This window comes from Grammomys surdaster, unplaced genomic scaffold, assembly GCF_004785775.1.
Source record: "Grammomys surdaster isolate TR1022 unplaced genomic scaffold, NIH_TR_1.0 328, whole genome shotgun sequence".
Classification (NCBI taxonomy): domain Eukaryota; kingdom Metazoa; phylum Chordata; class Mammalia; order Rodentia; family Muridae; genus Grammomys; species Grammomys surdaster.
In genome coordinates this window covers 1,374,299-1,396,666 of record NW_021604747.1, presented here as the reverse complement: position 1 = coordinate 1,396,666, position 22,368 = coordinate 1,374,299, and the positions used below count along the sequence as shown (strand labels likewise).

Below are 22,368 nucleotides of genomic sequence, written 5' to 3'. Positions count from 1 at the left end.
ACACACACACACACACACACACAGAGTCACAGACAGATACACACACACAGATACACACAGAGTCACAGGCGACAAATACACAGTCACAGACAGACAGATAGACACACACACAGAGACACATACAGACACACAGTTACAGACAGACAGACTGACACACAGTCACAGACAGACATACAGACACACATACAGACAGACAGACTGACACACAGTCACAGACAGACAGACATACAGACACACAGACACAGACATACACACACACACACACACACACACACACACACAGAGGGGGAGAGATATTCGGGGAAACCATCTTCATCCCTTAGACTTGGGTCTGGGAAGCGCTGCCTCCCTTTGGGCAGTTGGATGGTGCATGAGTAAGCTCCAGTTCAAGCTATGGGGCAGACTCTCAGGGAGAAGTGGGTCGGTGCTGAGCCCATGCGCCTGCACCTGTCAATCACCCTCCCTTGGTGACTCAGAGATGCAAGGCAAGTGTTTTATGCTTCAGCTCCTACACTGGTAAAATGGGGACAATAGTAAGATGAACGTTACTGTACCGTCCTGGTAATTCAATGAGAAATCAGAAGTGCTGTGGCCTTGCCAGGGCAGCAGTGAGCCTTAATTACGGGCCTGCTCACTGTTATGCACCATCCCCCACCCTCTGCCATGCTCGATGTACTACAGTAAATGCAGAGATACAGGACAACCTCTGTCTGGGCCTTAGACTGCATAACGCAGCTGCAATGCCTGTAGTCCTTGGAGCCCCGAGCTCACCATTTCTGTGATTTCGGCAATGTCTTCTCTGTGTTCCCAGCTAGGAAACATGTTGGTGAACGTCAGGGGCTCTAGCCCAGCATGGATAAGGTAAGACTTGGGGGGTGGCCTTTTGAGATTCTTTCCTGTGGGGATGGAGAATACACATGTCAGTGGACCCAAGGATTCATTCCTCCTGCTTTTTCTCAGGCTCCTCCCATTTCCCTTCCGAACTCTTGGCTTCCACGTTTAGAATGTGGCCATGAGTCACTCGTAAGAATGCATGGGTGCTGTTTATCTGAAAGGTGACTCATGTCTATCTCTACAACACAGATGTCACACTGCTCTTACCCCCCCCCCACCTCCTCAACCTGGCAAAATGTTTCTGAACCTCTGAGGATGGGGGTGGGGGGTGGGGGGGGACATAAGAGTGTTGGGAAACTCCAGCTATGGCTGCTTCCCTTTCATTTGCCTGGTCATTTTCCCTGGAGGATTTCCCTGAGGAGGACAAGCTTTGAGAGCAGGTGACAGGCAATGGTAGCATCTTCCAGGTGCTGTGAGCATTTGGTGGGATTTGAAAGATGGTTCACAAAGAGTTTTCCCTGGCAAGAATCAACTGAACACACTCCAGTGCATTGAGAGAGCCAGTAAGCTATCAACATGCAGACAAGACATTAGTTACTGGCATTTACCTTCTGTAAAAGGCTGGATTCCACATGGATGCTAAAAACTATGTTTTGGTTGTTGCTGTTGTTATTATTGGATACAATACCAAAAGAAAGGCTGGCATTGGCTTTTAGCCAGTTGGGCACATTTTGCTTCTCTAACCCTGGCACTGCTTGAAGAGAGACTTGTGCCATGGAGGTCACTTAGCTACTTTCCCCCATGTTCAGAGTGGTATCAGTGCAGGTGGTGTCACAATATACCTGAGGGTAGCCCTGTGATTTGAAAGGGAAATATGGACTCTCTTTTGTTCTGGTAGCAGAGAATGTACTGATCTTAAGATTGACAAGCCTCCAGTGGTTTAAGGAGGAGTGCTGGAGCCTTCTCAAGGCTGCGAGCATCTCAGAGGGACATGGCTAGGCCTGTGTGGGCTCTCCGCCCCTCCCTCCTGCCCTCACCTCGGCAGTACTGCAGGACTGTCTCCATGGCGCTCTTCCTGTCTGAGGCCCAGCGAATGCGGGCAGAGCCGGTTATCTTGTTTTCAGCGGGCCACCAGCCTTGCCAGAGGTACACCTCATGATGGTTGTCAACAAGGAAGAGAGCTGTGAGGAGAACAGGGCCATGAGGGACTCCTTCCCTGCCCAGCAGAAGCCCTGCTGCTCTGTGAGCTGTTCCCACAGCCCTCTCGCCAAGGTTCAGAGTGATGGGTCAGCGGTGACCCTGCACACTCATCCCTGAGCTTACTCTGAAGGTCCCTAGCAGCGAGAAGAGGTGACTCACGGAAGGCCTCTTTGCTTCCCGCCCTTTCCCAGATCACCCACAGATCGCTAGTGACTTTCTCTGCTGTCAGCCACCTCTGGTCTCCAAAGAGCTCTCACAGTGGCTTGCTCTCAACCACCGTGACGCTCTGAGCAGTGATGGCTCTTTTACAGGGATGTGAACTTTGAACAGAATCCTCCTGGCTCTTCTTCCTTGTCTGTAAGCCTCCACCTGACTCTTGCTTTGTGTGGCAAATGCTCTCCAACTTGCCATCTCAGTGGCCCCAAGGTCTCCCTTGATGTGCATTTTGGGATTGCTTTAAAAGCCAGTGGTTGTTAACGACCCATCCAGAGTCCAGGAATGCAAGGGCAGAGAGTGCTCTTCTCTTTTAGATACTCGTGGCTGCTTCCCATAGTGCATACATAGTGTGATGTATGCATCTACCAAGATCTGAGCTAGTGGTAGAGCAGCTACTGTAAAATGAGGCCCCAGGCTCTGGACAACTATGAGCTCGTGGGCTTGATTGACAGGAAGGTGGGAGGGTCTACAGAACTCATTTCCTTGGCATAGATTTGAGTATTAAGGTATAACTTGGAGGGAATACTACTGATCTTGGAATTGGGAGACCAGGTCTGCAATCTTAGCTCTGCCGGGAGCTTGCCCACGTCCCTTTCCTTAGCACTTGCTTTTCCAGAATCCTTTGTAGCTGGAGTGGCCACATGACATCTTCTGGCCAATGGGATAAAGCAGAAACGTTTACCGGCACTAGAGGAATGTAAGAAACTCCCCCCTTTCTGTTTCCTCAGTTTTGAATACAAACATGAGAGGAAGGGAAGCTCACAAGAGACCATGAAGCAGAAAGTTGGAGAGGCAGGCTGGGAGGATATTAAGGATGCTATGTGGTGCTGTCAACTGGCTCTTTGATGTAGGAAGTAACTGAGTTCAGTTCCTGACACAAAGTTACGTGGCTGATTTTCTTGTTTTCTTTTGTGGTGGGTAGATAAAGGGAGATGCCCCAAGCAAGTCTGCTAATAGTATACTTGGCAGATAGGAGTTTCTTACAGTGAGAAAAAGAAAGGCTTCCTAGAAGGCGTTACGTGACCACGCCCCCTGCAGGGCTTACCAGGCTGCGGGGCGCTGTACAGATCCTCCTGCAGGAAAGGCATGGAGCTGACGGCAGAGGGCGCTCGCGCGGGGTACACGAACTCTGTAGCTGAGAAGTCTCCGGAGGAACTGCTGAGGATGAACAGGCGGGGCGCGAAGTTAAAACTTCCAGGATCTTCCAAAGAAAAGAGAACAAAACTAAGGACACCATATGGACCAGCTTCCAGATAGACTGAAGGTAAAACACGAAACAACTCCAAGAACAGGAGGGAAATCAGCAGGATTTGGTCTATATATCCTAGGAAGTCTGCTTTAGTTATTTTTGCAGTGTTGGGTATCAGACATAGGCTTCCGGAATGCTAGGCAAGCACTCTACCAATGAGCAGGGACTAAAACTGTGTGTGTGTCTGTGTGTCTGTGTGTGTGTTTCTCTGTGTGTGTCTGTGTGTGTGTCTGTGTGTGTCTCTCTGTGTGTGTAGGTATTCTGTTCTGACAGACAGACAGACACAGACACAGGGTAAGCATAAAAGATCATCCCAGCACTCTGAGCTACTAAATCAAACATAAACAGTGTTTTCCCCAGGATACTGTGCTTGGTTCATAAGTATTGGGAAATGTCCCCTTTTGATAATTTCTTCTAAGGAAGAAAGTTGGCCCAATGTTCTGGGGGACACTGGTTGATAGAGGAGTCTCACATCTAGAAATTTACCTTAATTGTGGAGAAGTAATTAATTTTGAGGGTATGCCAACCACACTATTGTACAATAACGAAAACATTGGCTATTGCTCCCCAGCTGTGGAGGAAGGGTAGGTGAAGTGGACTATATTACACTGTACTAGTGTCACTAACATCTCAGTGGCAGCAAGGGGGCGCTGTGGCAATAAAGGGAGAGGGTGGCTTACAGGACAGTCGCCCTGCTTGTCTTTTCATTGAGAATTGGGTAGATAGTGCAGGAACACTTGGGTTCCAGTTGTCTGTGACATGTTGAACAGCTGATGCTCATCAGAGACGATTAACAGACGACAATTTGTTTTGTGATTTTTATGATTATAGTATATTTTAAGGAAAGACACACTCACACCCCCCAACTTCACTTTGATGGATGAGGACAGCTATTCTGAAGTCAGGGTATGAAACAAAGAAGTTTGGTGTTTAGATTTGGGTCCCATCCCTAAGATATCTCAATCTTAGAAAATTCAGAAAGGCTTCTGGTTTCTGGATGGGGCTCCCCACTGTCCTCACACACCCAGCCAGCTAGTCTGACCACTGGTGCACCCCACGTCCCTTCCTTTTAGCTGCCTTACCCATTGATCTCTGTGACATGCACATCTTGTGTGCTCTGTCTTTGCCTGCTGCCTTGTGAATGGCAGCAAATGCTTATAAGTCAGCTCCAGGACACGGACATAAAGTCCCTCAATCAAGCCTACACTGAACACACACATCTTACTCTGCCCTCTGCAGGGACTGTCCCTTTTCCCTCAAAGGGATCTGAGTCCTTGAAAGGTTGAGATCCGAATGAAGGGGTCCCACAATTCTTTCTTCTCTGTCTGCTGCCTGCAGACTCGAAGCCACGCCATTCAACAATGGCCTCTCCTGAGCAGCTTTGAGTTCCAGGTTCCAAGTCCAAAGCTGGTGCTAACTCACATGTCTCATAAACGATCTCCAGCAGGCACTGAGCTGCAGCACCGTCTTCGAAGTCTCCCCATCCAGCCCCGACTGCTGAGAACTGGTTGTCTCGATATGGCTCAGGGTTTTCTGCTCAAACCCTCCTGTCTGGTGGGGACATACCGTCTCCCTGGGTTTCCCATTGCTTTCTTTACTGTGGATGTTGGCCAAACCCAACAGCTTGTCATGCTACTGCTTATCTCAGACTTCCCTCCTTTTTTTTTGTCACGTCACACCAGCCCTAGAGGCACCGTGCAAACACCGCCTTCCCACAGAGCTGTGTATGACTTCCCTGGTGGGACAATCCTCTTTTTTTTTTTCATGTTCACACTCTTTCATGACACGTTTTTGTTCACAAGAGGATGAGTCATATACAGAGTGTGGCTTAGCTTCTTCTTAGAAGACATCGTTTGGGAGAACTACCCTTGCCTCTATTCACTGTGTGCCATACACAGCAAATGCTCAGTAAATCTTTACAGTTGTGTGTGTGTGGGAGGCAGTGTATGTGGCATACGTATACATGTGAATGCATGCGTGTACATGTGAATGCATGCGTGAGGAGCTGGAGCTCCCCAGCTAGACTGGAGATAAAGTCCCAGGAGCTCTCCTGCTCCCCTCCTCAGGTTCTAGGATTTCAAGGGTGCACCACCATACCCGACATTGTTACACGTGTTCTGGAGATTTGACTTGGGTCTTCATGCTTACATGGCAAGCCCTTTGCTGGAGGAACCAGCCCCAGACCTCAGTAAGTGTCTCATGAGTGAGCTGAAAGGATGAACATGGTGTTAGTTACCTTGAAGCATGCAGTCATAGGCCTTCCTGTCCCTCCTCCCCAGAGCATCCCAGAATCCCAGGGGCTCGGATCCTTCGTCACACTCATGTATTGTCACGTTGCTGCTGCTGTGCAAGCCTGCTTCCAAGGGACATCTGTGTGGGGAGACATGCTGGAGGTTTATAGAAGCCTGCGGAGTGTCTGCAGGACAAAGTTATTCCAGACCAAATCCACGGATGACTTCTTCACTCTCTCACTAAAGAGAGCAATTATCACTGATGAACGAAAAAATATTCTGTAAAAGTTCTCTCAGCATTTGTGCTGGAGGAAGTGGGGCCAGTTTGCTCTGGGGAAGCATGCAGAGCTATGCAGGTCATGAAGACAATGTTCACTTTTATATCTAACAGTGTGCTTCTTCTTATTCTTCTCTGCTGCTAGAACATAAACTGCATGAGGAGAAAGACAGGTGAGTTTGTTCACTGCCATCTCCCTGATCCCTTCTTTGGCACCAAGTAGTTGTTCAGTGTTTACCAAATGAGTAAGTGAATGAATGTTCTTAATGGCCCAAGCGAAAAACCATTTGGGGCATGAATGCTATTGGATCCCTCATGCAACAGCTTTTAAACTCCGCCCACCTTCACCATCCACAGAAGGATGTACTGAGAGTCCACTTTCATCTGTCTGCCTACTGGAAGGTCACTTGTCTTTCTTCTCTTTCCCCTTACGGCCCAGCACTGTCCTTCAGAGGAGTGGGGAGAAAAGCAGATCCCACTGTTCCATTTCAATGCCCACAGGATAGGCTGACCCAAGCTGCCCTTTGGTGGTACGTGATGGACCCCTCCATTTTTAGGAAGGAACCCAGCTGTTCTCAAGGAATTGAGGCTGCCCAGACTGCTGATAAGAGCAGAGACAACGTGGCAGCCCCTCTGGCTATGCTGCTCCTCCTGAGGACCTTGCCCATCAGGAAGACACCAGGAGAAAACCCCAGTGGTGTGGCCCCCAGGATTGCTGACCTAGGGTCTGAGAACTCGCTGTCATCTGCTGACCAGCAGCTGGGCTCCATGCTTTCTAAAGAAAGGACATGTTCTAATCCCCAGTTTCTTCATTAGCTTTGCCTTTCTGCAATTCCAATATTATGCACACTCAGACTCCTGCAAGACACTTACATGTCTCTTTAACAGCAGAGGCTGCAAGCAGAATGCTCAGAAGCAAGTGACACTTATGGAAAGAAGCCAAAGTGTGACTATGTTAGCTGGGGACATCTGCCTCGCTGTTGCTATCTTTTTGTTCCCCAAGATGAAATTTCACTAGATAACCCAGGCTGTCCCTAAACTCTTGGGCTAGCCTGTCCTCCTTCTCTCAGCCTTCTAGGATGCTGGGGCTGCAAAGATCCACCACAGTTCTCAGTGATGCCTTTTACAGAGGCAGGCACGTCCTCAGAAAGCTGGAAGAGCCTGCAAATTGGAGGCTTCAATGGACACACATATCCTCTGGACTTATGTCAGCCCTGGCTGTAGTTCCAAAGGTCCCTGAAGTCACTTTAAACATATGCAGCATCCCTTGTTGGGGTTCCTCCTGCCTCTGCCCACCTGCATCCCTCTGGGAAGCCCCTTGGTGCAGAGAATACTCACTCTTCCTTGATCTTATTTGCCGCAGTCCTTCCAACCTCCTTCGTATGGCCTTGAGCTTTGCATCCGTGCCACAGGTAAATGAGGGCCTTGTTTATATTCAGAACAACCATGGAAGTCCTGGACCTCAGGCTGCTGCAGTGACAGGCCACCTCTAGCAAGTTCCCTTCCATGGGCACCTCTCCTCGCACACAATACAGTCTCCATTCACCTGTGGGGACAGCAGTGTCACAGAGCTAAGAAGGAGCAAGCATGGGAGGAGTGGCCCTTTGTGCTCCCCTAGGCTGTCAAAGACATACACTGTTGGGATTTCAGGACCCGAGGATGAAGGCCTGCTGAGCACGGACAGCAGTGCGTGGTCTGGAGTTATAAACAGGTTGCCAAAAGTTCAAATGGCAGGAAAAAAATCTTTCCAAGATTTACATTAAATAACTAAAACTCTAAAGAGAAAAATGCTAAGGATTTAGTGGTAGGGTGCTGGCCAGTGAAAAGATTATGATAGAAAATCTACTGGTTTTTCATTTCCATGAACGGTGTAGATAGTTATTGAGAATTCATTTCAAGGCCTCCCACACAAAAGAGCAGATCAGGAAAGAAGGGTGTGCGGAATGGGAGTCCCCAGGATGCTAACCAGGCCAGCATCAGGTAGCTTTCAGCGGGAAAGACATAGCTATATGATGTCAGGCTCATATGGCTTACTTTAAGGTTTTCAATTATATATAAATGTAATTATAAAATGTATTTTATTTATATATAAATATATACTTTAAAATTAATATATATCTGAGTGCACACATGAGTGCAGTGCTTGTGGTTGCCAGAAGGGGGTGTCAGATCCCCCTGGAACTGGAGTTACATGTGGTCGTGAACTGCCTGATTATTGTGGGTCCTCTATAAGCCCAGAGTGCATTCTTAACTGCCTAAGTCATCTCTCCAGGCCCTAGACTTACTGTAAAGCCCTCCATCCCAAGCACCTCCAGGGAGAAGAGACAAACACAGACTTGTAGCACTAGAAGTCACTTACTTTGCACGTTTTCTTCTTCCTCTTCCCTCCGTCCGGAGTGCACCACCATTCCCCCCTGGAAACACTGAAGGAAGCAGGGCGGCTCCTTTCCCTGCAGGACCTGGACCTTCAAATTTAAATAAGGAAAAACAGGTCAGACGACAGGGCTGTCAAAGGTGTGAGAATAATGCTTGCCTGTTTCAGGGAATCTGGGCACCACCAACAGGACACACAGAATATCCCACTGCCTTCTGAAGCTAAGCAGGATTAAAAGTGTAACACATAGGGCTTCTTTCACAGTATTTTCAAGGATGTGTTTTCCCATCATACGAAGGTAGGGATGCTATGTCCTGGTGCCTCATGCAGCTTCTTTTGACAATCACTGGTTTTCTGTCATGGAATATTCTTCAGAGATACGGTATTTTATGTATGGCTATGATGTGACATGTGTAATTTAACGTGTAGATTTAAACGTGTGTAATGTGTTTAACAATGTCCACCCCTCAGAAGAGTTGCTGACTTAGTGAGTCTGGAGGGATGCCCTTGCTGTAGCATCTGTGGTAGGTTAGGTCTTAAATGCCTCTCAGGGCCATCCCCTCAGGGCTCAGCTTCCCCAGGCTAAGATAGCAAAGAGGTGGGTAGGGCCTCGTGGGGAGTCCTTAGGTCACTGGGAGTCTGTCCTTGAAGGGGATTATTAGACCCTTGCCTCTTCCTATCCATCTCTTTTGCTTTCTGGAAATGAACCAACTGTTTTCACTCTTGAGATGCATTGCTGACATGAATTAGTCTCTCTACAAGCCTGAAACAAACATGGTCAACCAACTATACCTGAGAACCAGAAGGAATATTTCTCTTTTTAAGTAGAGCACCTGGGGTGTTTATCATAGTGACAGGAACAGACACTGTATCCTTGTGCGGGTTGACAGGGCTCTCTCTCCCTGACTACTCTGTTTTTCCCTCATCAGGTACTAGTGCACCACTTGCTCTCGCTTTGGCAGACTCCATCCTGTACAGAAGGAAGGAAAGTTCTTCAAACACATCTGGGCATCCAAAAAGGCAGAAGTATTTTGCACCATAAGCTACACTGCTAAGTGCAGGTCTGCTTGCCACGGGCAAGCGCCATTTCGTGGTGGCGCTATGTGTCCATGATGATTTTCCATGTGTTGGATTGAAATAAGAAATGCTCAGAGTAGAATGATTAACCCCAAAGTCCAGGTGTGCTTTGAGTCCAGGGTTAAAATATGTTCACTTATGGTTTCTATAAAATCAGGCAGCTGAAATCACCCAGTGTGTGGAATAAGTTGAAATGCCATTGTTGCTAAGGTCTATTACTAAAATATGATCTACAGTGTAAAGTATTCATTCTGTCTTAAAATTACTTTTAGGGCACATAATTAGTTCTGAGAACGGCACCAAGCTGAATGAGCGTGGCTCTGTTTCTAGAAAGCACTTCTCTGCTCTCCTCCCTCACGCTCCTGCCAATTAATCATCCATCCAGGATGGTAAAAATACTCGCCCATATCGCCATGTGTCCCAAAAGCTCTAGAGCCGCTCTACATCGCTGGCACTAATGGATGTGACACAAGGCAGAGATCATCGAAATATTAAAGACACTTTGGGGGCCATGCCAGGGATGCGGCCCAACAGGTCTGTGCTGCTTAGCACCCACAGTGCCCTGAATGTGATCCCCAGTGCCAAGTCCAGAAGCCCCCATAAAACAGCTTATAAAGTCTTGATGGCCCTGGATTTGGGTAGTAGTGCCTGCCAGGCACGTTGGAGGCTCCGAGGTCAGAGCCTGAGAGTTGGGATCTCTCTCTTGCTCACCGGGAACAACGTTGTACACAAGTAAACAAATGACAGTGTGATTTTCAGCTATGGAACAGAAGGTGCAAAAGGGGCTGAGGGAAGGGAGGGGGTCTGCCTGAAACTGAAGGTGACAGCTGAACAGAAACCTGATTGGTTGCTAAGGTTCTCAGGCCCAGCCTGTCCTCCAGCATAGCTGCTCCCAGTCAATGGAAGATGTCTGGCTGCTTTGGGCCTGCTTGCTTTGAAAAGGGAGGGAGGCATCTCTTTTGTTTTGTGAACAACTGGTTTTGGGCTAGGAGGAGAGCTCTCAGAATACAGGCCCTTGTCCTCACTGGGTTCAGTGCCTGTAGGCTCATTTCTTTGCGAAAGAGACCATAGAGGAGTAGGGGAAGAGGGGCGAGGCGGGGGGGGGGGGGGGAGAGGGGGGGGGTCGGCAATGGCTCCTCACAGCTCCTCACAGCTTACCTGGGCCCCCCTCTCTTCATCCAGTTCCACTGTCATGAGGGCTGACGTTCCCTTCTCACTCACAGTCGAGTGCCGGCCTTGCCAGAAGAAATAGACACACTTCTCTTTGCCAGCCACTCTTGCCGGATGGTCTCCCCTTTGTCGGCTTCCCACTGCAGACACAATGGCAGAGGGTGAGGGGCAGCAGATAAATGGCTGGGCCTCTCCCCCAGAATCTGTGAGAGAACCAAAGTGGGGTGCCATCTTTTTCTCAGCTGACTGATGGCTCCCCTGGGAACCCTGCACATCATGTCAGGCAGAGGCAAATGCCCTCTGACCATAGTGTGTGACCAAGAGCAGAACCAGGCTTGCACACAACCACTTTCCTACATTCTCCCACTCTTGTCAGAGGATCAGCTGAGGGAGGGATGATGTCAGCAACAGCTGGAGGAGCTTCAAGAGCAAAGGAAGCAACATGGACCATTGTAAAGGAATGACGGAGTCTGACTTCCCCCTCTTCACATCCCAGCCATGAGGCGTGAACATGCTGTCACCTTGTGTTCTCCGCACTGGTGTGCTGTGTACCCACTGGCTCTGAACAGTGCCTAAAATACACTACATTTCCTAAAGCAGACATTTTGACTAATGTCCTTAACAGTTTCCTCAGCACACCCAAACTTAGTTCTACACAGAATAACTTATGCTCAATGTATTTGTTTTAAATTTTGGTAATGTAAAGGTTTATTAGTAAGTACACCAGACTATAGTCATTACAACTCAGATCCCTAAGTTAGAGTGCTGATAACTCACACCATCAAAGAACTTTCAAGAATAAGTCTTTTCTGGGCTGTGGCGATTGCTCAGTTGAAGGATCCAAGTTCTATCCCTAGAACCCATGCTTAGTGGGGGAAGAAAACCTGTATGGTCATGTGCAATGTTGGGAAGATGGAGACAGGTAGATCCTTGGAGCTTGCTGGCCAGCCACTCAGCCCATTTGTGAGCCCCAGGCCAGTGAGGGACCCTGTGCAGAAAAAAACAAAGATGGCGGACGGTGCTGAGGACAGCAGATTAGGCTACCCTCTGGCCTTCACATGTATGTGTCCTGGGTATGCATACACATATACATGTGCACAAAAGAGCAATACTGTTTATCAGTCATAGCCTCAAGAGATGAAGACTGCTCCTGATCAAGCCTTTCACCAGAATCCAACTTCCTGACCATTTCCAAAGCAACCTGCCTCTGCCTCTGGGGGCTCCACCCACAGAGTTTATGACCCCTCATGACCCTCCAGGGCACAGACCATGATGCAGCTTGCAAACGGTCATGGGGCAGGACCCAGACCTAAGTGGGCTGGTGGAGTTGTCATCTTGCTGGTAGAATGCTGCTGGAGCTATTGATAACATGCTGTCGTGCTCGGGGGAAGACGTACAGCATGGGGAGGGATTATTTGCCAGCATCACTGCTTCCGTGGGGGCGAGGGTGGAGCTCTGGTCTATGGATGCTGTGATCACCTCAGATCCTTGGCAGTACTAACTACTCACTTCATCCTATTCCTCACTCACGATTACATTGGTCTCATGACTTAGAAGCCAGGTATGAAGATGACTAAACCTATTATATTATTCCTTTGTCTCCTCTGATTAAGTTTGCAGTTTCCTATCTACATTATGGACGCGTTTGTCCCCTACTTTCGGAAATCGTCTTTATTTTGGGTAATTACAAGACATTTCAAACTGTTCTGTTTTGCTGTGTCTGGTGAAAATTTCTATGGTGGAGTTTCCCAGCAACTACAATAAAGACAGATACCAGGCACCATGATAAACACTCAAACACATTAAACACTCAAAGCAGCATACACAGGGCTGGTCAAATGTTTTCTGGAACAGGCACTGCCTTTGTAAGAAGGAACCAACTGAAGCTATTTTGAATAAGAATTCCATTCTGAATATGGGTCAAATAAAGTGTAAGTTCCCAAGACCTCCCTGGGTAACTGCCATCCTGGACAGCACGTAAGACATAAATGCTAGGCAAGTCTTCCCACTACAGTTGAACAACCCAACCAATGGGGACAGGGTAAGTGTATGACAAGGACATGTTCCTTAGAAAGTCCCTATCCCTAAATCTTGATTGGTGGGAAAATGTAACTCTAACTTGGCACAGATGTTTGTGGTTTTCAAGCTTAAAAGCTCAGTAACATTCTGGCTCTCAGGTGTGGTGGTGGTTGGTAGGGTGTCACAGGTCACTTTCCCAGTTTATTCTGTGGCCCTGATCTATAAGTAGCAATTTGATTACAATACATTTTTGTCATCTGCATTGACCTGGTATGCAAACCCCATAACGCCTTCCTCATATTCTGAGAGAAGGCCAGGGCTCAGAGAGGTTGAGCAACTTTACCCAGCATGCCTAGCAAGGTTCTGAGCTTCCTACTCCGGCCATGGATTCAGACACCTGTGGCCTCATTCACTGAGGTGGCCTCTTTAGGAAAGGGACAGCAGATCTGATGGCTCTTAGGAAGGAGGGGACAAGAAGTACCTCCCCCACTGCTGCCTGATAGCCTGGAAGGAGAGGCCATACTTTGGAGACCCATTTTTGCTTCTCCTTGTTTAGCAGGCCCCAGAAGTACAGAGTGCACTGAAGTGCAGCCCCAAGCCAGCCAGCCCTGCTGCTCTCTACATCCCAGGGTCAGATCTAAGCCCCCTTCTGCAGGGAGAGGCACAGTGGGGGCATGTCACAGTTGGCTCTAAAGAGGGCAGGTAGTCTGCAGCCTGCTGCTCTGCCCTCTACTAGACAGGTGGGTGTGCTGTTCTTCATCTGAGAAGTCAGGACAATGACAGCTGCTGTAAGGGGCATGGGCAGACCCCAGCGTCTTGCCTGAGGTGTCTAGCTGCAGAGTATTTCACCGACACCTACAATAACCTCAGGACCCAGGAAGCTGAGGAAGGAAGATTGAGATCCCATCTTCAAAATCAAACCAAACCTAATTAAGCCAAGCCCAAAAAAACAAACTTCACGAATAAAAAAATTTAAAAATTATTCCACTTAATATTTACCATTCCAGATCCATGAAACAGAGTTAGTGCTCCTATCTTCAAGGGGGAAGGAGGAAGAGGAAGAGGAGGAAGAAGAGGAGGAAGAAGAGGAGGAGGGGAACGAGGAAGAGGAGAGAGAATATGTATGCTAACAGGTCAGAAGTAGAGTCCAGTGTCTTTCTCTGTCACTTTCCCCCTTACTTTTAGAGACAGGGTCTCTCATTGAACCCAGAGCTCACTGACTGGATACACTGAGTGGCCAGTGAGCTCTGGGGATCTGCTGTTTCTGCCTCTCCAGTGCTGTGGCCATCCATGTCCAACATTAATGAGCATGCTGGGCATCCAAGCTCAGAAAAAACTTTACCCACCGAGTTATCTCCCCAGCCCCAAGAGTTTATTTTATTGAAAATAAAAGGCAGAACCTTCAGTGGCTCAGGTGACTATCCTGCTACCGAGCTGCACCCCAGCACTTCCACTTCTTCAAAACAAATCTTTACTTGTGCGTTCTGTTCCATGCTGAAGCACCGTTGGCATTCGGTTTAAGTGACTCTCATACACCACACTCAATGGCTTCTTCACACGGCACACAGGCCACATGTCAATACCGTGCGGAAGCATATCAGGACTTTCCCAGAACCCTCTTGAGGGTAGCACAAGAGTGAGGAGAAGGCGCACTTCAGCTTGTTTTGTTTTAAATTGGCAGTGAGTATCAGCATCCTGGCCATCCAGGCTGCCAGCCATCTCACTGTGTTTCTCTCCTGGCCCTTCCTTACCTGCACATGGCTAGATTGCCTCATGGCTCCCAGGGTGATGCAGGGGAGCCTGCCCCAGAGGCGGCCTTCCGAGCCTTCTGAACAGAAGGAATGCGTGTGCCCACTGACCTGCTGTGCTCGCCATGTACTTCCACTTGACCACATAGGCGTCCCCCTCATGGAACTGTCCAATGCTCTGCCTGGGGAGCCTGCTGTAGTCAAATTCCAGAATATGCCACACATCCACAGAGACGGTGGCAATCTCAAACTGTCTTCTGTCGTCTCCTTCCACCAGCCCATAGCCACGGCCAACGTTCACCCCATCTAAGATGGTGCTGGCTGTCATCTGGGGTGTCGCCACCATCCGTGTCACATCATAGGGCTTGATGTCAGCCCTGGGGTCATCCTAGAAGAGAGCAAAGATGTTCAGACTCTCCCTTGCTGCAGACAGACATCTTTTGTTACACCTAGCAGTTTGGGATGCTTTTCTCTTTCTGATGGTGCTGGAGGGAGAGCCCAGGGCTTGGTTGCCAGCAGGCCATTGTCCATAGAACTATGTCCCCAGCCCCATCATAGCTGCTAGTGAGACAGTGCAGACATACAGCTTTCATGGCATCTTGGGGTATCTGACTGCACTTAGAAGGCTATGTTGGGTTAGCATCTGAGGATCCTGAATAGCCACACAGTGATGGTGAGAATGGAATCCAGAAAGCATTTTGCCTCGTCACTAGTGTTGCTTTTTGCCACCACAGCCATTTTTTGCTGGTTTCCACTCAGTGGCTGTACCTTCTGCTGGACAACTTCCCCAGAATTCTTCTCCGTGGGTCTCTTCAGTTCTGTCCAGTCAAGGAATTTCTCTTTGAACAGAATAGTCTCATTGTGCTCAGTAACTCTTCCAAATATTGCCCAGTCAGGCCGCCCTTGTCCTTTCCTGCAGCGTGGGAGGGGTAAGAAAAGGGCCTAGATTCAGCCATGGTAGCTGTTGGAGCAACCACAAGATGCTCACACCCATCACCAAGCCTCAGATGAGTGAATTCTGTAACTTTCCTCTGCAGGCTTGCAGAGATGACTATAGAAGCAGGCTTGGCCTCAGCTTTGAATCTGCTTCTTACAAGCTGTGAAATGGAGTAGGAAACACTCCATTTCATGTGAAATGGAGTAGCTTCTGATGAAGGGCATGACTCTGGGAGCAGGATCTGGGCTTCTTCATCTACTTCCTCTTGTGACTGACACACTGGTCAGGGCCTAGTCATCTCAACTCAGGGCTGTCAGCTGCCGTGTGTCAAGAGGGACTGGGTGCACTATCTTGGCTGCACCTTAAAGTCCCCAGGGAGCCAGCATTATTATATCTAAATAAAGCACTCTCAGCTTTGTCTCAGCCCTTCAAAATCCTAGAAATTACAGTATTAATCAGTATTTGCTTAAAGATTTAATTTTTTCAATACATTGATTATATACTTAATTTTTGTTATTTTCTCTTCTTTCTTTTTTCTTTCTTTCTCTCTTTTTTTCCAGATAGGGTCTCTCTCTTATTCTGTGACTCTGGTTGGTCTGGGATTCATGTAGCCCAGGGCAGCCTTAATCTCATGAGTGACTCTTGTGCCTCAGTTTTCTGGTACTAGGATTATAGTTCTAGCTTTAATTATTGAGACAAACTATTATCAAAAGCAGTTACTGGATTTTAAAGGGAGAAACTATGCAGGAAACCTGAAAGTTTTACTGTTTTATGTTGTTTTATATCATGCCTGTTCTTATTACATGCTAGAAACAGTTTTTAAGCATTTGGAGGGTCTGGTAGTTAAAAAGTTAATGTAAGAATACTTTTAAATTCATGGTCATCATTTTAGATTCTTTACCTACTCTGATGATTTCCCCAAATGGTTTTCAAAAATCTGGCACATGGAGAGTGTTAAGATCACACTCACTCTTCCAGCACAGTATTCTCCTTCCCTGCACCCCAGCACACATGAAGACCACAGTGTCCAGGGCTCAGGGGCTGTGGGCTCAGGGCAGAAAGACACCTTCAGAAACCTGGGAAATATTGACTTATCACCACAGACAAGAGATGTAGGGGTGGCAGGGGCAGTGGGGATGAGTCAGTGGGGTTGAGGGGTGTTCCTAAAACTACAGCTTCCAGACTCATGAGTTAGGTGACAGCTAAGGGAGAGTTCTGTTCTGTGACCCACCCAGGCTGCAGCATGTAAGCATTTCCTAAATCTGCAGCCTCTGTGTGAGGAGCAATGCTGGATGCCTGTGGAAAGAGTTGGCATGCACAAGACCCATGTGGGCGGGCAGAGCAGGGGCACCTGGGAATGAGCGAGTTGCACTCTCCGGGGTCCAGGGGGTTGATGTCACAGTTCTCATAGTCAAAGGTTCCGTTCCATAAGTGCTTAGCCAGCTGGAATGCTATTTTCCGTTGTGCTAATGTGACTTCCTTCCCATGCCACACGTAAACTTCACTACCAAAGTCAAACACCAGAACCTGGAGACAGCACAAAAAAATGACGTGTGAACTCCGGGGCTTCAGCTCTGCTGATGATGCCACACTTCTTAACACTCGCACCACCCAAAGCTTTAAATCAAGAGCTATGTAAAGACCTCACTGTCTTCCTTCCCTCCTCTCTACCTAGCTTCTCCCTCCTACACTCACTCTCACATACACTCATTCATTCACTCATTCATTCATTCATTCAACACTCAGCTTATCACACACATAGCAGGTGCTAAGGAGCCAACATTGCCCCTACTGTGTGCAGTTCTGAGACCCTTCAGGGCAGACATCATATCATTCCTACCTTAGGGCCTTAGCGCTGAGTGTCTGTAGAATGAGCCTATGAATGGAACGCTGTTGTTCTGCCTTATTTCCAGCACTCGGAAGTCTGTTTTAACTCTCAACTAGGCTCCATTTCATCTCTTCTTAAAATTATTTTTTTCTGTGACTTTGTTCCCATTTAAATGTCTACATACATGCTTAAGATGTCATTTCCCTCAGTTTATTATTAATATATATTATTATACATTTGAATGTATCTATACCACATACACAGGATGCTCCGGGACACAGACAGGCAAGGTGTGCGTACCAGCACAGCGACGGACACTGGCAACACCTCATTCTGCTGCTCACTCCTGCTTGCTGTTATCTTAGTGGCAACAGCAGCTAATTCTACATTTTGCAGGGATCACAGCAGCGACAGCTGACTGACTGTAGCTGCATGTTGATACATTCTGCTCCCCCATACCTGTTGCTTCTGCCCTCTGACCCTCCTCCCAGGTGCATTCCCTCCCCAGGCCTGGCCTTGCAAGTTTCTGTTTTCTTTTCTGATTATCTTATTTCCTTGGGGCGGGAATTCCACATATAGATGAGATCACAGAATATTTTTCTCTCCATGTCGGACTTATTTCACTTAGCTGGTAAGCTCTAGGTGTAATTAACATTCTTGGTATTTACTATAAGTTTTAAAATTAGATTAGTGTTGTGTATATGTGTGAAGTGTAAACGAACACGCTCTGTAGTCAAAAGACAGAATGGCTAGAAGAGAAAATACGGGGCTGGAGAGGAGACTCAGTGGTGAAGAGAATATACTGCTTTTCCAGAGGTCCCAGGTTCGATTCCCAGCAAGCACGTGGTGGCTCACAGTGGTCTGTAACTCCAATGCCAGAGGGTCTGATGCCCTCTTCTGACCTCTGTGGGCATGGTGTGCATATGGTATAGAGATATACATGCAAGGAACATACCCATACATGTTAAAATAAAATAAAAAAGAAAATCTGGTGACTTTTAGAAAGAACATTATTAATTTATTTGTGTGTGTGTTCATGTGCACACACACAAGGAAGTCAGAGAATAACTCAAGGGAGTTGGTTCTCTCTGTCCTCCATGTGGGACCTGGGAACTGAACTCAGGTCTCCATGGTTGACATTACATTTACTCACTGAGCCATTGTGCTGGCCCTGAATTCTTTCTATGATTCTACCCAATGACTTTGTATGGATTCCCCTTTCCTCTCAGCAATTATTACTGGGGCGAGTGAAAAAAAAACTTAGACAAATCTGTAGATTAATTATATGTAGCTTCATATACTCACATTAATTATTCCTGAAACTTTAGGACTAACTAAAATTTACTTTAATCTTATATGACTCAAGATGCAGAGATAATATTTGTATTTTATGTAAAATATAAAATCCTTCAATAATCCATGCCACTTTTGAAAAATATTCTAAACTTTGTTTGTATGGTAGAGATAGTCATATGGTTTGAAATAGTAAATAGGTATCCTTTAGCAAGTGCCGTGCTTGATAGTCAGCATGGACCCAGGTAGAACTCTCTGAAGTTCTAGATCCTTGAAGCTGGTACCTCTTTGGACTGCAGAAGGGAACACTTGGGAATCTTCCCCCAGTAGTCATCATCGGGAACGAGCTTGTCGTCTGTCAGGCGGTAGACACAGTTCGTCTCTATGATGGCTGTCTCGTACAGTTCATCTTCCTTTGGGTCTCCGGCAGCTTTGGGGTAAGACAGGACATTAGAAAGTAGTTGGCTTAAGAGGATCAGGTAACGGATAGGGCTGGGAACACAGGATGTCCAAGCCTCTCCACTATGAAATATGGTAAACTCTTACACTGGTAACTGGTCTGGCCACCCAGGAGCTTCCAGAAGTCTTTGGCTGCATGAGTATGTGTGTTAATTCCTTCCTCAATGGTCTGGATGTATGTAGCTCTACAACCAAGCTCCCTCTTTGTCTGAATTAATGTTGCAAGTTCAGATGCCTGGAAAAGAACAGGACACAATGACCTGGGAAGAAAAACCAGTGTGGTCTGCACATGCTGCCATCAGCGAAAACTGAATGTACAAGAAAGGCATGAGACATAGGGTGGTACACATTGGTTGTCTCAGCCAAGAAAATGTAATTGTGGAAGCAGATATATCAAGTCTTTGGAGCAATAGCCCTGAGTGTGAAATTCAACTGGGGCTGTGTCAGCATGTGTGTTAATTCCTTCCTCAATGGTCTGAATGTATGTAGCTCTACAACCAAGCTTGATGTGTCAGATTCAACAGATAACTCATAGGCTTTGAACACTATCCTGGGGCTTCCCTCAGACCCAGGGCTTTCCAACTGGAGATGAATGTCACAGACCTTCACTTCAGTACCTCACGGAAGCTTCTTCAGAGTCATTGGCAAAGGAAACATATGCTACCTGTCCCTTTCTGTTTGAACGAAACATGAGGTATCTGAGAAGCTCAGCATGGACCAGAGCACCTCACTATCGTATAAAGGATGCAGCAGTAGAAACAGCTTGTCATTTAGACACTGACCTTTGCTTTCTCGATGACATTGGAGAACTCCCCCACCCACAGGAAGCAGTACTGAGGAGAGAGCAGAAGGAAGCAGTCCCCACTGTTGAGTGATGAGGCGCGAGGTTCCACCAGCCTTGTCTGCACATGTCTTCTTCCTGTGGACAAGCCCCAGAGGCCTTTTACCATTGTGCAGATGCCCATGATGGACAAATCCCAGCCACACACTTCCCATTCTAAAGACTCTTGACTACCAGTATAAGTTCCCACAACCAGCCACACATGAAAGTTAAGATGGGTCACATGATAGCGAAATCAGTTGGTGTTGCTGGTCAATGCATGCCCTAAGTTCTCCGAGCTATTTAGAAGCAGCCTCAGAGCCTTGGACGTTTAGTGTGCCTGTGGATGTAGCGAGGTTCTCCTGTCTTAGAAGAGTGGCAAGGACACCCTGACCTCTCTGTCATGCTGCCTTCTCTTCTCAGCCTATGTCCTGAGCTCACACCCAGCAGTGCTGTAGGGCAAGGCATGCCTCCCCACAGGATCTCTTTCCACAGGCACTGTAACTCCAGAGCAACCGGATGGGACCAGCTTGGAGGGAAGTACTGCTTTGTATCCCTTACAACTCCCTTCTAAGTGATTCGCTGAGGGAGAGCATTTCGTGTTCCATACCTAGTCTGATTTCTGCGTCAGCGCTCCTCGCTTGTTTCTTGTGAGCATTGTGTGCATAAGTGTGTGCAGGTGTGCGTACACACACATGGATATGTGGTGATCAGAGGAGGATTCCAGTGGTTTTCTTCCCTAGGGACTGAAGCTGAAGCTTGCCATTTTACCTAGACTGGCTGGCAAGTAAGCTCCTGGGATCTGTCTGACTCTGCCCTACAATGCTGGGGTCACAGGCATAGACACTCATGACTGATTTTTATGTGGGCATCAGGGATTCAAGCATGGGTTCTCATGCTGATAGAAGAAGCAGTCTTACTCACTGAGTTATCTCCCCACTTTACACTAATCTTTTAAATACACCAAAAAGGAAACGGGAAAACACCCTAGAATCCTTGGTAGAGGCAGAAGTACTCCATTCATCCTTCACTTGATTCAAGGGTGATGATCTTGGCAATCCACAGGTGACATGGTCACCTAGGAGTGGGGCTGCCCTCCCTCCTCACAGCCCTAACTTCCTGCTGCTCCTTCAATAGGACAGGAGAGTGGAAACTGGGGATGGGTGAGGCTCACTCCTGCCTTCCCATGATTCCTTCCCCAGGGATGTGTTTCCTTAATCTGGCTGGTACGGGTCATGCCTTATCCCAGTAGGGAGAACTGAGAAGGGTGTGCAGCCCAATGCTGGAGACTGATGGCATATGTGGTAAAGCGCACAATAGGGTTGGGGTATGGGCTACCGGGGCAGAGGAAGCAGGACCAAAAGCTGAGATTCTGAAAGGGTAAAAGACCGAGTCCAACTCCAGTCTCCTACTCAGCGACTCGCTTGTCCTCATTCACAAACTCTCAGAGATCCCGTGGGCAGAATATTCCCGGCCCGATGGAGTCTGTGATGCCACAGTGTAGCACCCAGAAGGGGAGACCCAGACTGCGTGCCCTGCCCTCTCATAGGCAGCAATGGATTCAGCCAGGAGTCTGCTGTGCTACAGTGACCAGACAGACAGAAACCACAGCCTGCCAAAGTTCCTTTGGACCACTCCATAGAATACCTTTAATCTGCAGCAGCATGAGCTTCTTGTAGGGCACGGCGCTGTTATTGGAGTTTTGCTCCATCAGGTTGACGCTCCGAAGGTTGATGCTGCTGAAGTTCTCCCTACTGGCTAGGCCTGCCAGCGTCACCTCTGAGAAGTTGGAGTTGGATGACACTGTGAAGGGAAGTCGGGAGCATGCACAGTTGAAAGCCAGTGTTTGTAGTCATAGGTGACTCATTCTGAGGAGCTGCACTGTTCAATGCCCTATCAGTGTGTGCAGGATTAAATGCAGCACAGGACACATCAGCCATGGTGGACGAGTCTCACAGAACTTGTCACCCTGCGGGAGACTGTTCTTCTAGACGGTATTTAGTGAAACAGTTCTCTTTTATCCAGGGTGAAAGAGCTGAAGGAACCTTGAGGACTGTAGGGGTTTTCAGAGACCATACATTATTGGCTAGGGCTGAGGTGCTGGAAATGCTTCATTTGCATGAAAGGGATCTCAGGTACTTAAACCTGTAACTTGATCTCAAGGCTACATGATTACCTCAAGGGCAGAGGTGGGGGTCACACAGGCTACATGCACAGGGCATGCAGGCCTGGGCAGGGAGGGAGTGATCCTTGCTGCAGCCAGTATCAAGATGAGATTTTTGAGGTTTTGGACATGTCTCGACCTCACTCTTACTGGAGGCCATCTCCACCTGTCACACAGCTCATGTGCCCCACAAGATTCTAACACTGCCACCAGACACTGTCCTATTTGGTACCTCAGATGGCTCCTGCCTTTTGGGAAGGAAGCATTTCTCAGTCAACTAGTTAGAATGAGAAGACAATTATTTTTTCTAAATTTTCCCTTTTTCCTCCTTTCCACTGCGTGGAGAAAGGTTAGATGGTTTAGGGCAGCGGGACTTGGAATGAAGCCTCCTTTCCTCCCCTCCCCCCCCCCCCCCGCCCCCCCCCCTCCCCCCCTCTCCCCCCCTCTCCCCTCCTGCCGCGAGGGGTGGGAC

General features: G+C 47.9%; 1 protein-coding gene across 1 annotated transcript in view; it reads right to left on the bottom strand.

The window, feature by feature from the left end:
- Svil (supervillin) overlaps nucleotides 1–22,368 on the bottom strand; it is a 190,561-nt gene that overhangs the window by 1,860 nt on the left and 166,333 nt on the right. Inside the window, exons 23-36 of the mRNA XM_028778184.1 lie at nucleotides 21,380–21,535; nucleotides 19,695–19,831; nucleotides 19,000–19,147; nucleotides 18,738–18,883; nucleotides 16,684–16,859; nucleotides 15,164–15,308; nucleotides 14,507–14,783; nucleotides 10,617–10,768; nucleotides 8,367–8,472; nucleotides 7,346–7,553; nucleotides 5,736–5,869; nucleotides 3,296–3,451; nucleotides 1,872–2,015; nucleotides 772–896 (exon numbers count right to left, since the gene is read on the bottom strand). Of these exons, the coding sequence (XP_028634017.1) occupies nucleotides 772–896; nucleotides 1,872–2,015; nucleotides 3,296–3,451; nucleotides 5,736–5,869; nucleotides 7,346–7,553; nucleotides 8,367–8,472; nucleotides 10,617–10,768; nucleotides 14,507–14,783; nucleotides 15,164–15,308; nucleotides 16,684–16,859; nucleotides 18,738–18,883; nucleotides 19,000–19,147; nucleotides 19,695–19,831; nucleotides 21,380–21,535 (2,210 nt within the window). The remainder of the gene's footprint in view (nucleotides 1–771; nucleotides 897–1,871; nucleotides 2,016–3,295; nucleotides 3,452–5,735; nucleotides 5,870–7,345; nucleotides 7,554–8,366; nucleotides 8,473–10,616; nucleotides 10,769–14,506; nucleotides 14,784–15,163; nucleotides 15,309–16,683; nucleotides 16,860–18,737; nucleotides 18,884–18,999; nucleotides 19,148–19,694; nucleotides 19,832–21,379; nucleotides 21,536–22,368) is intronic.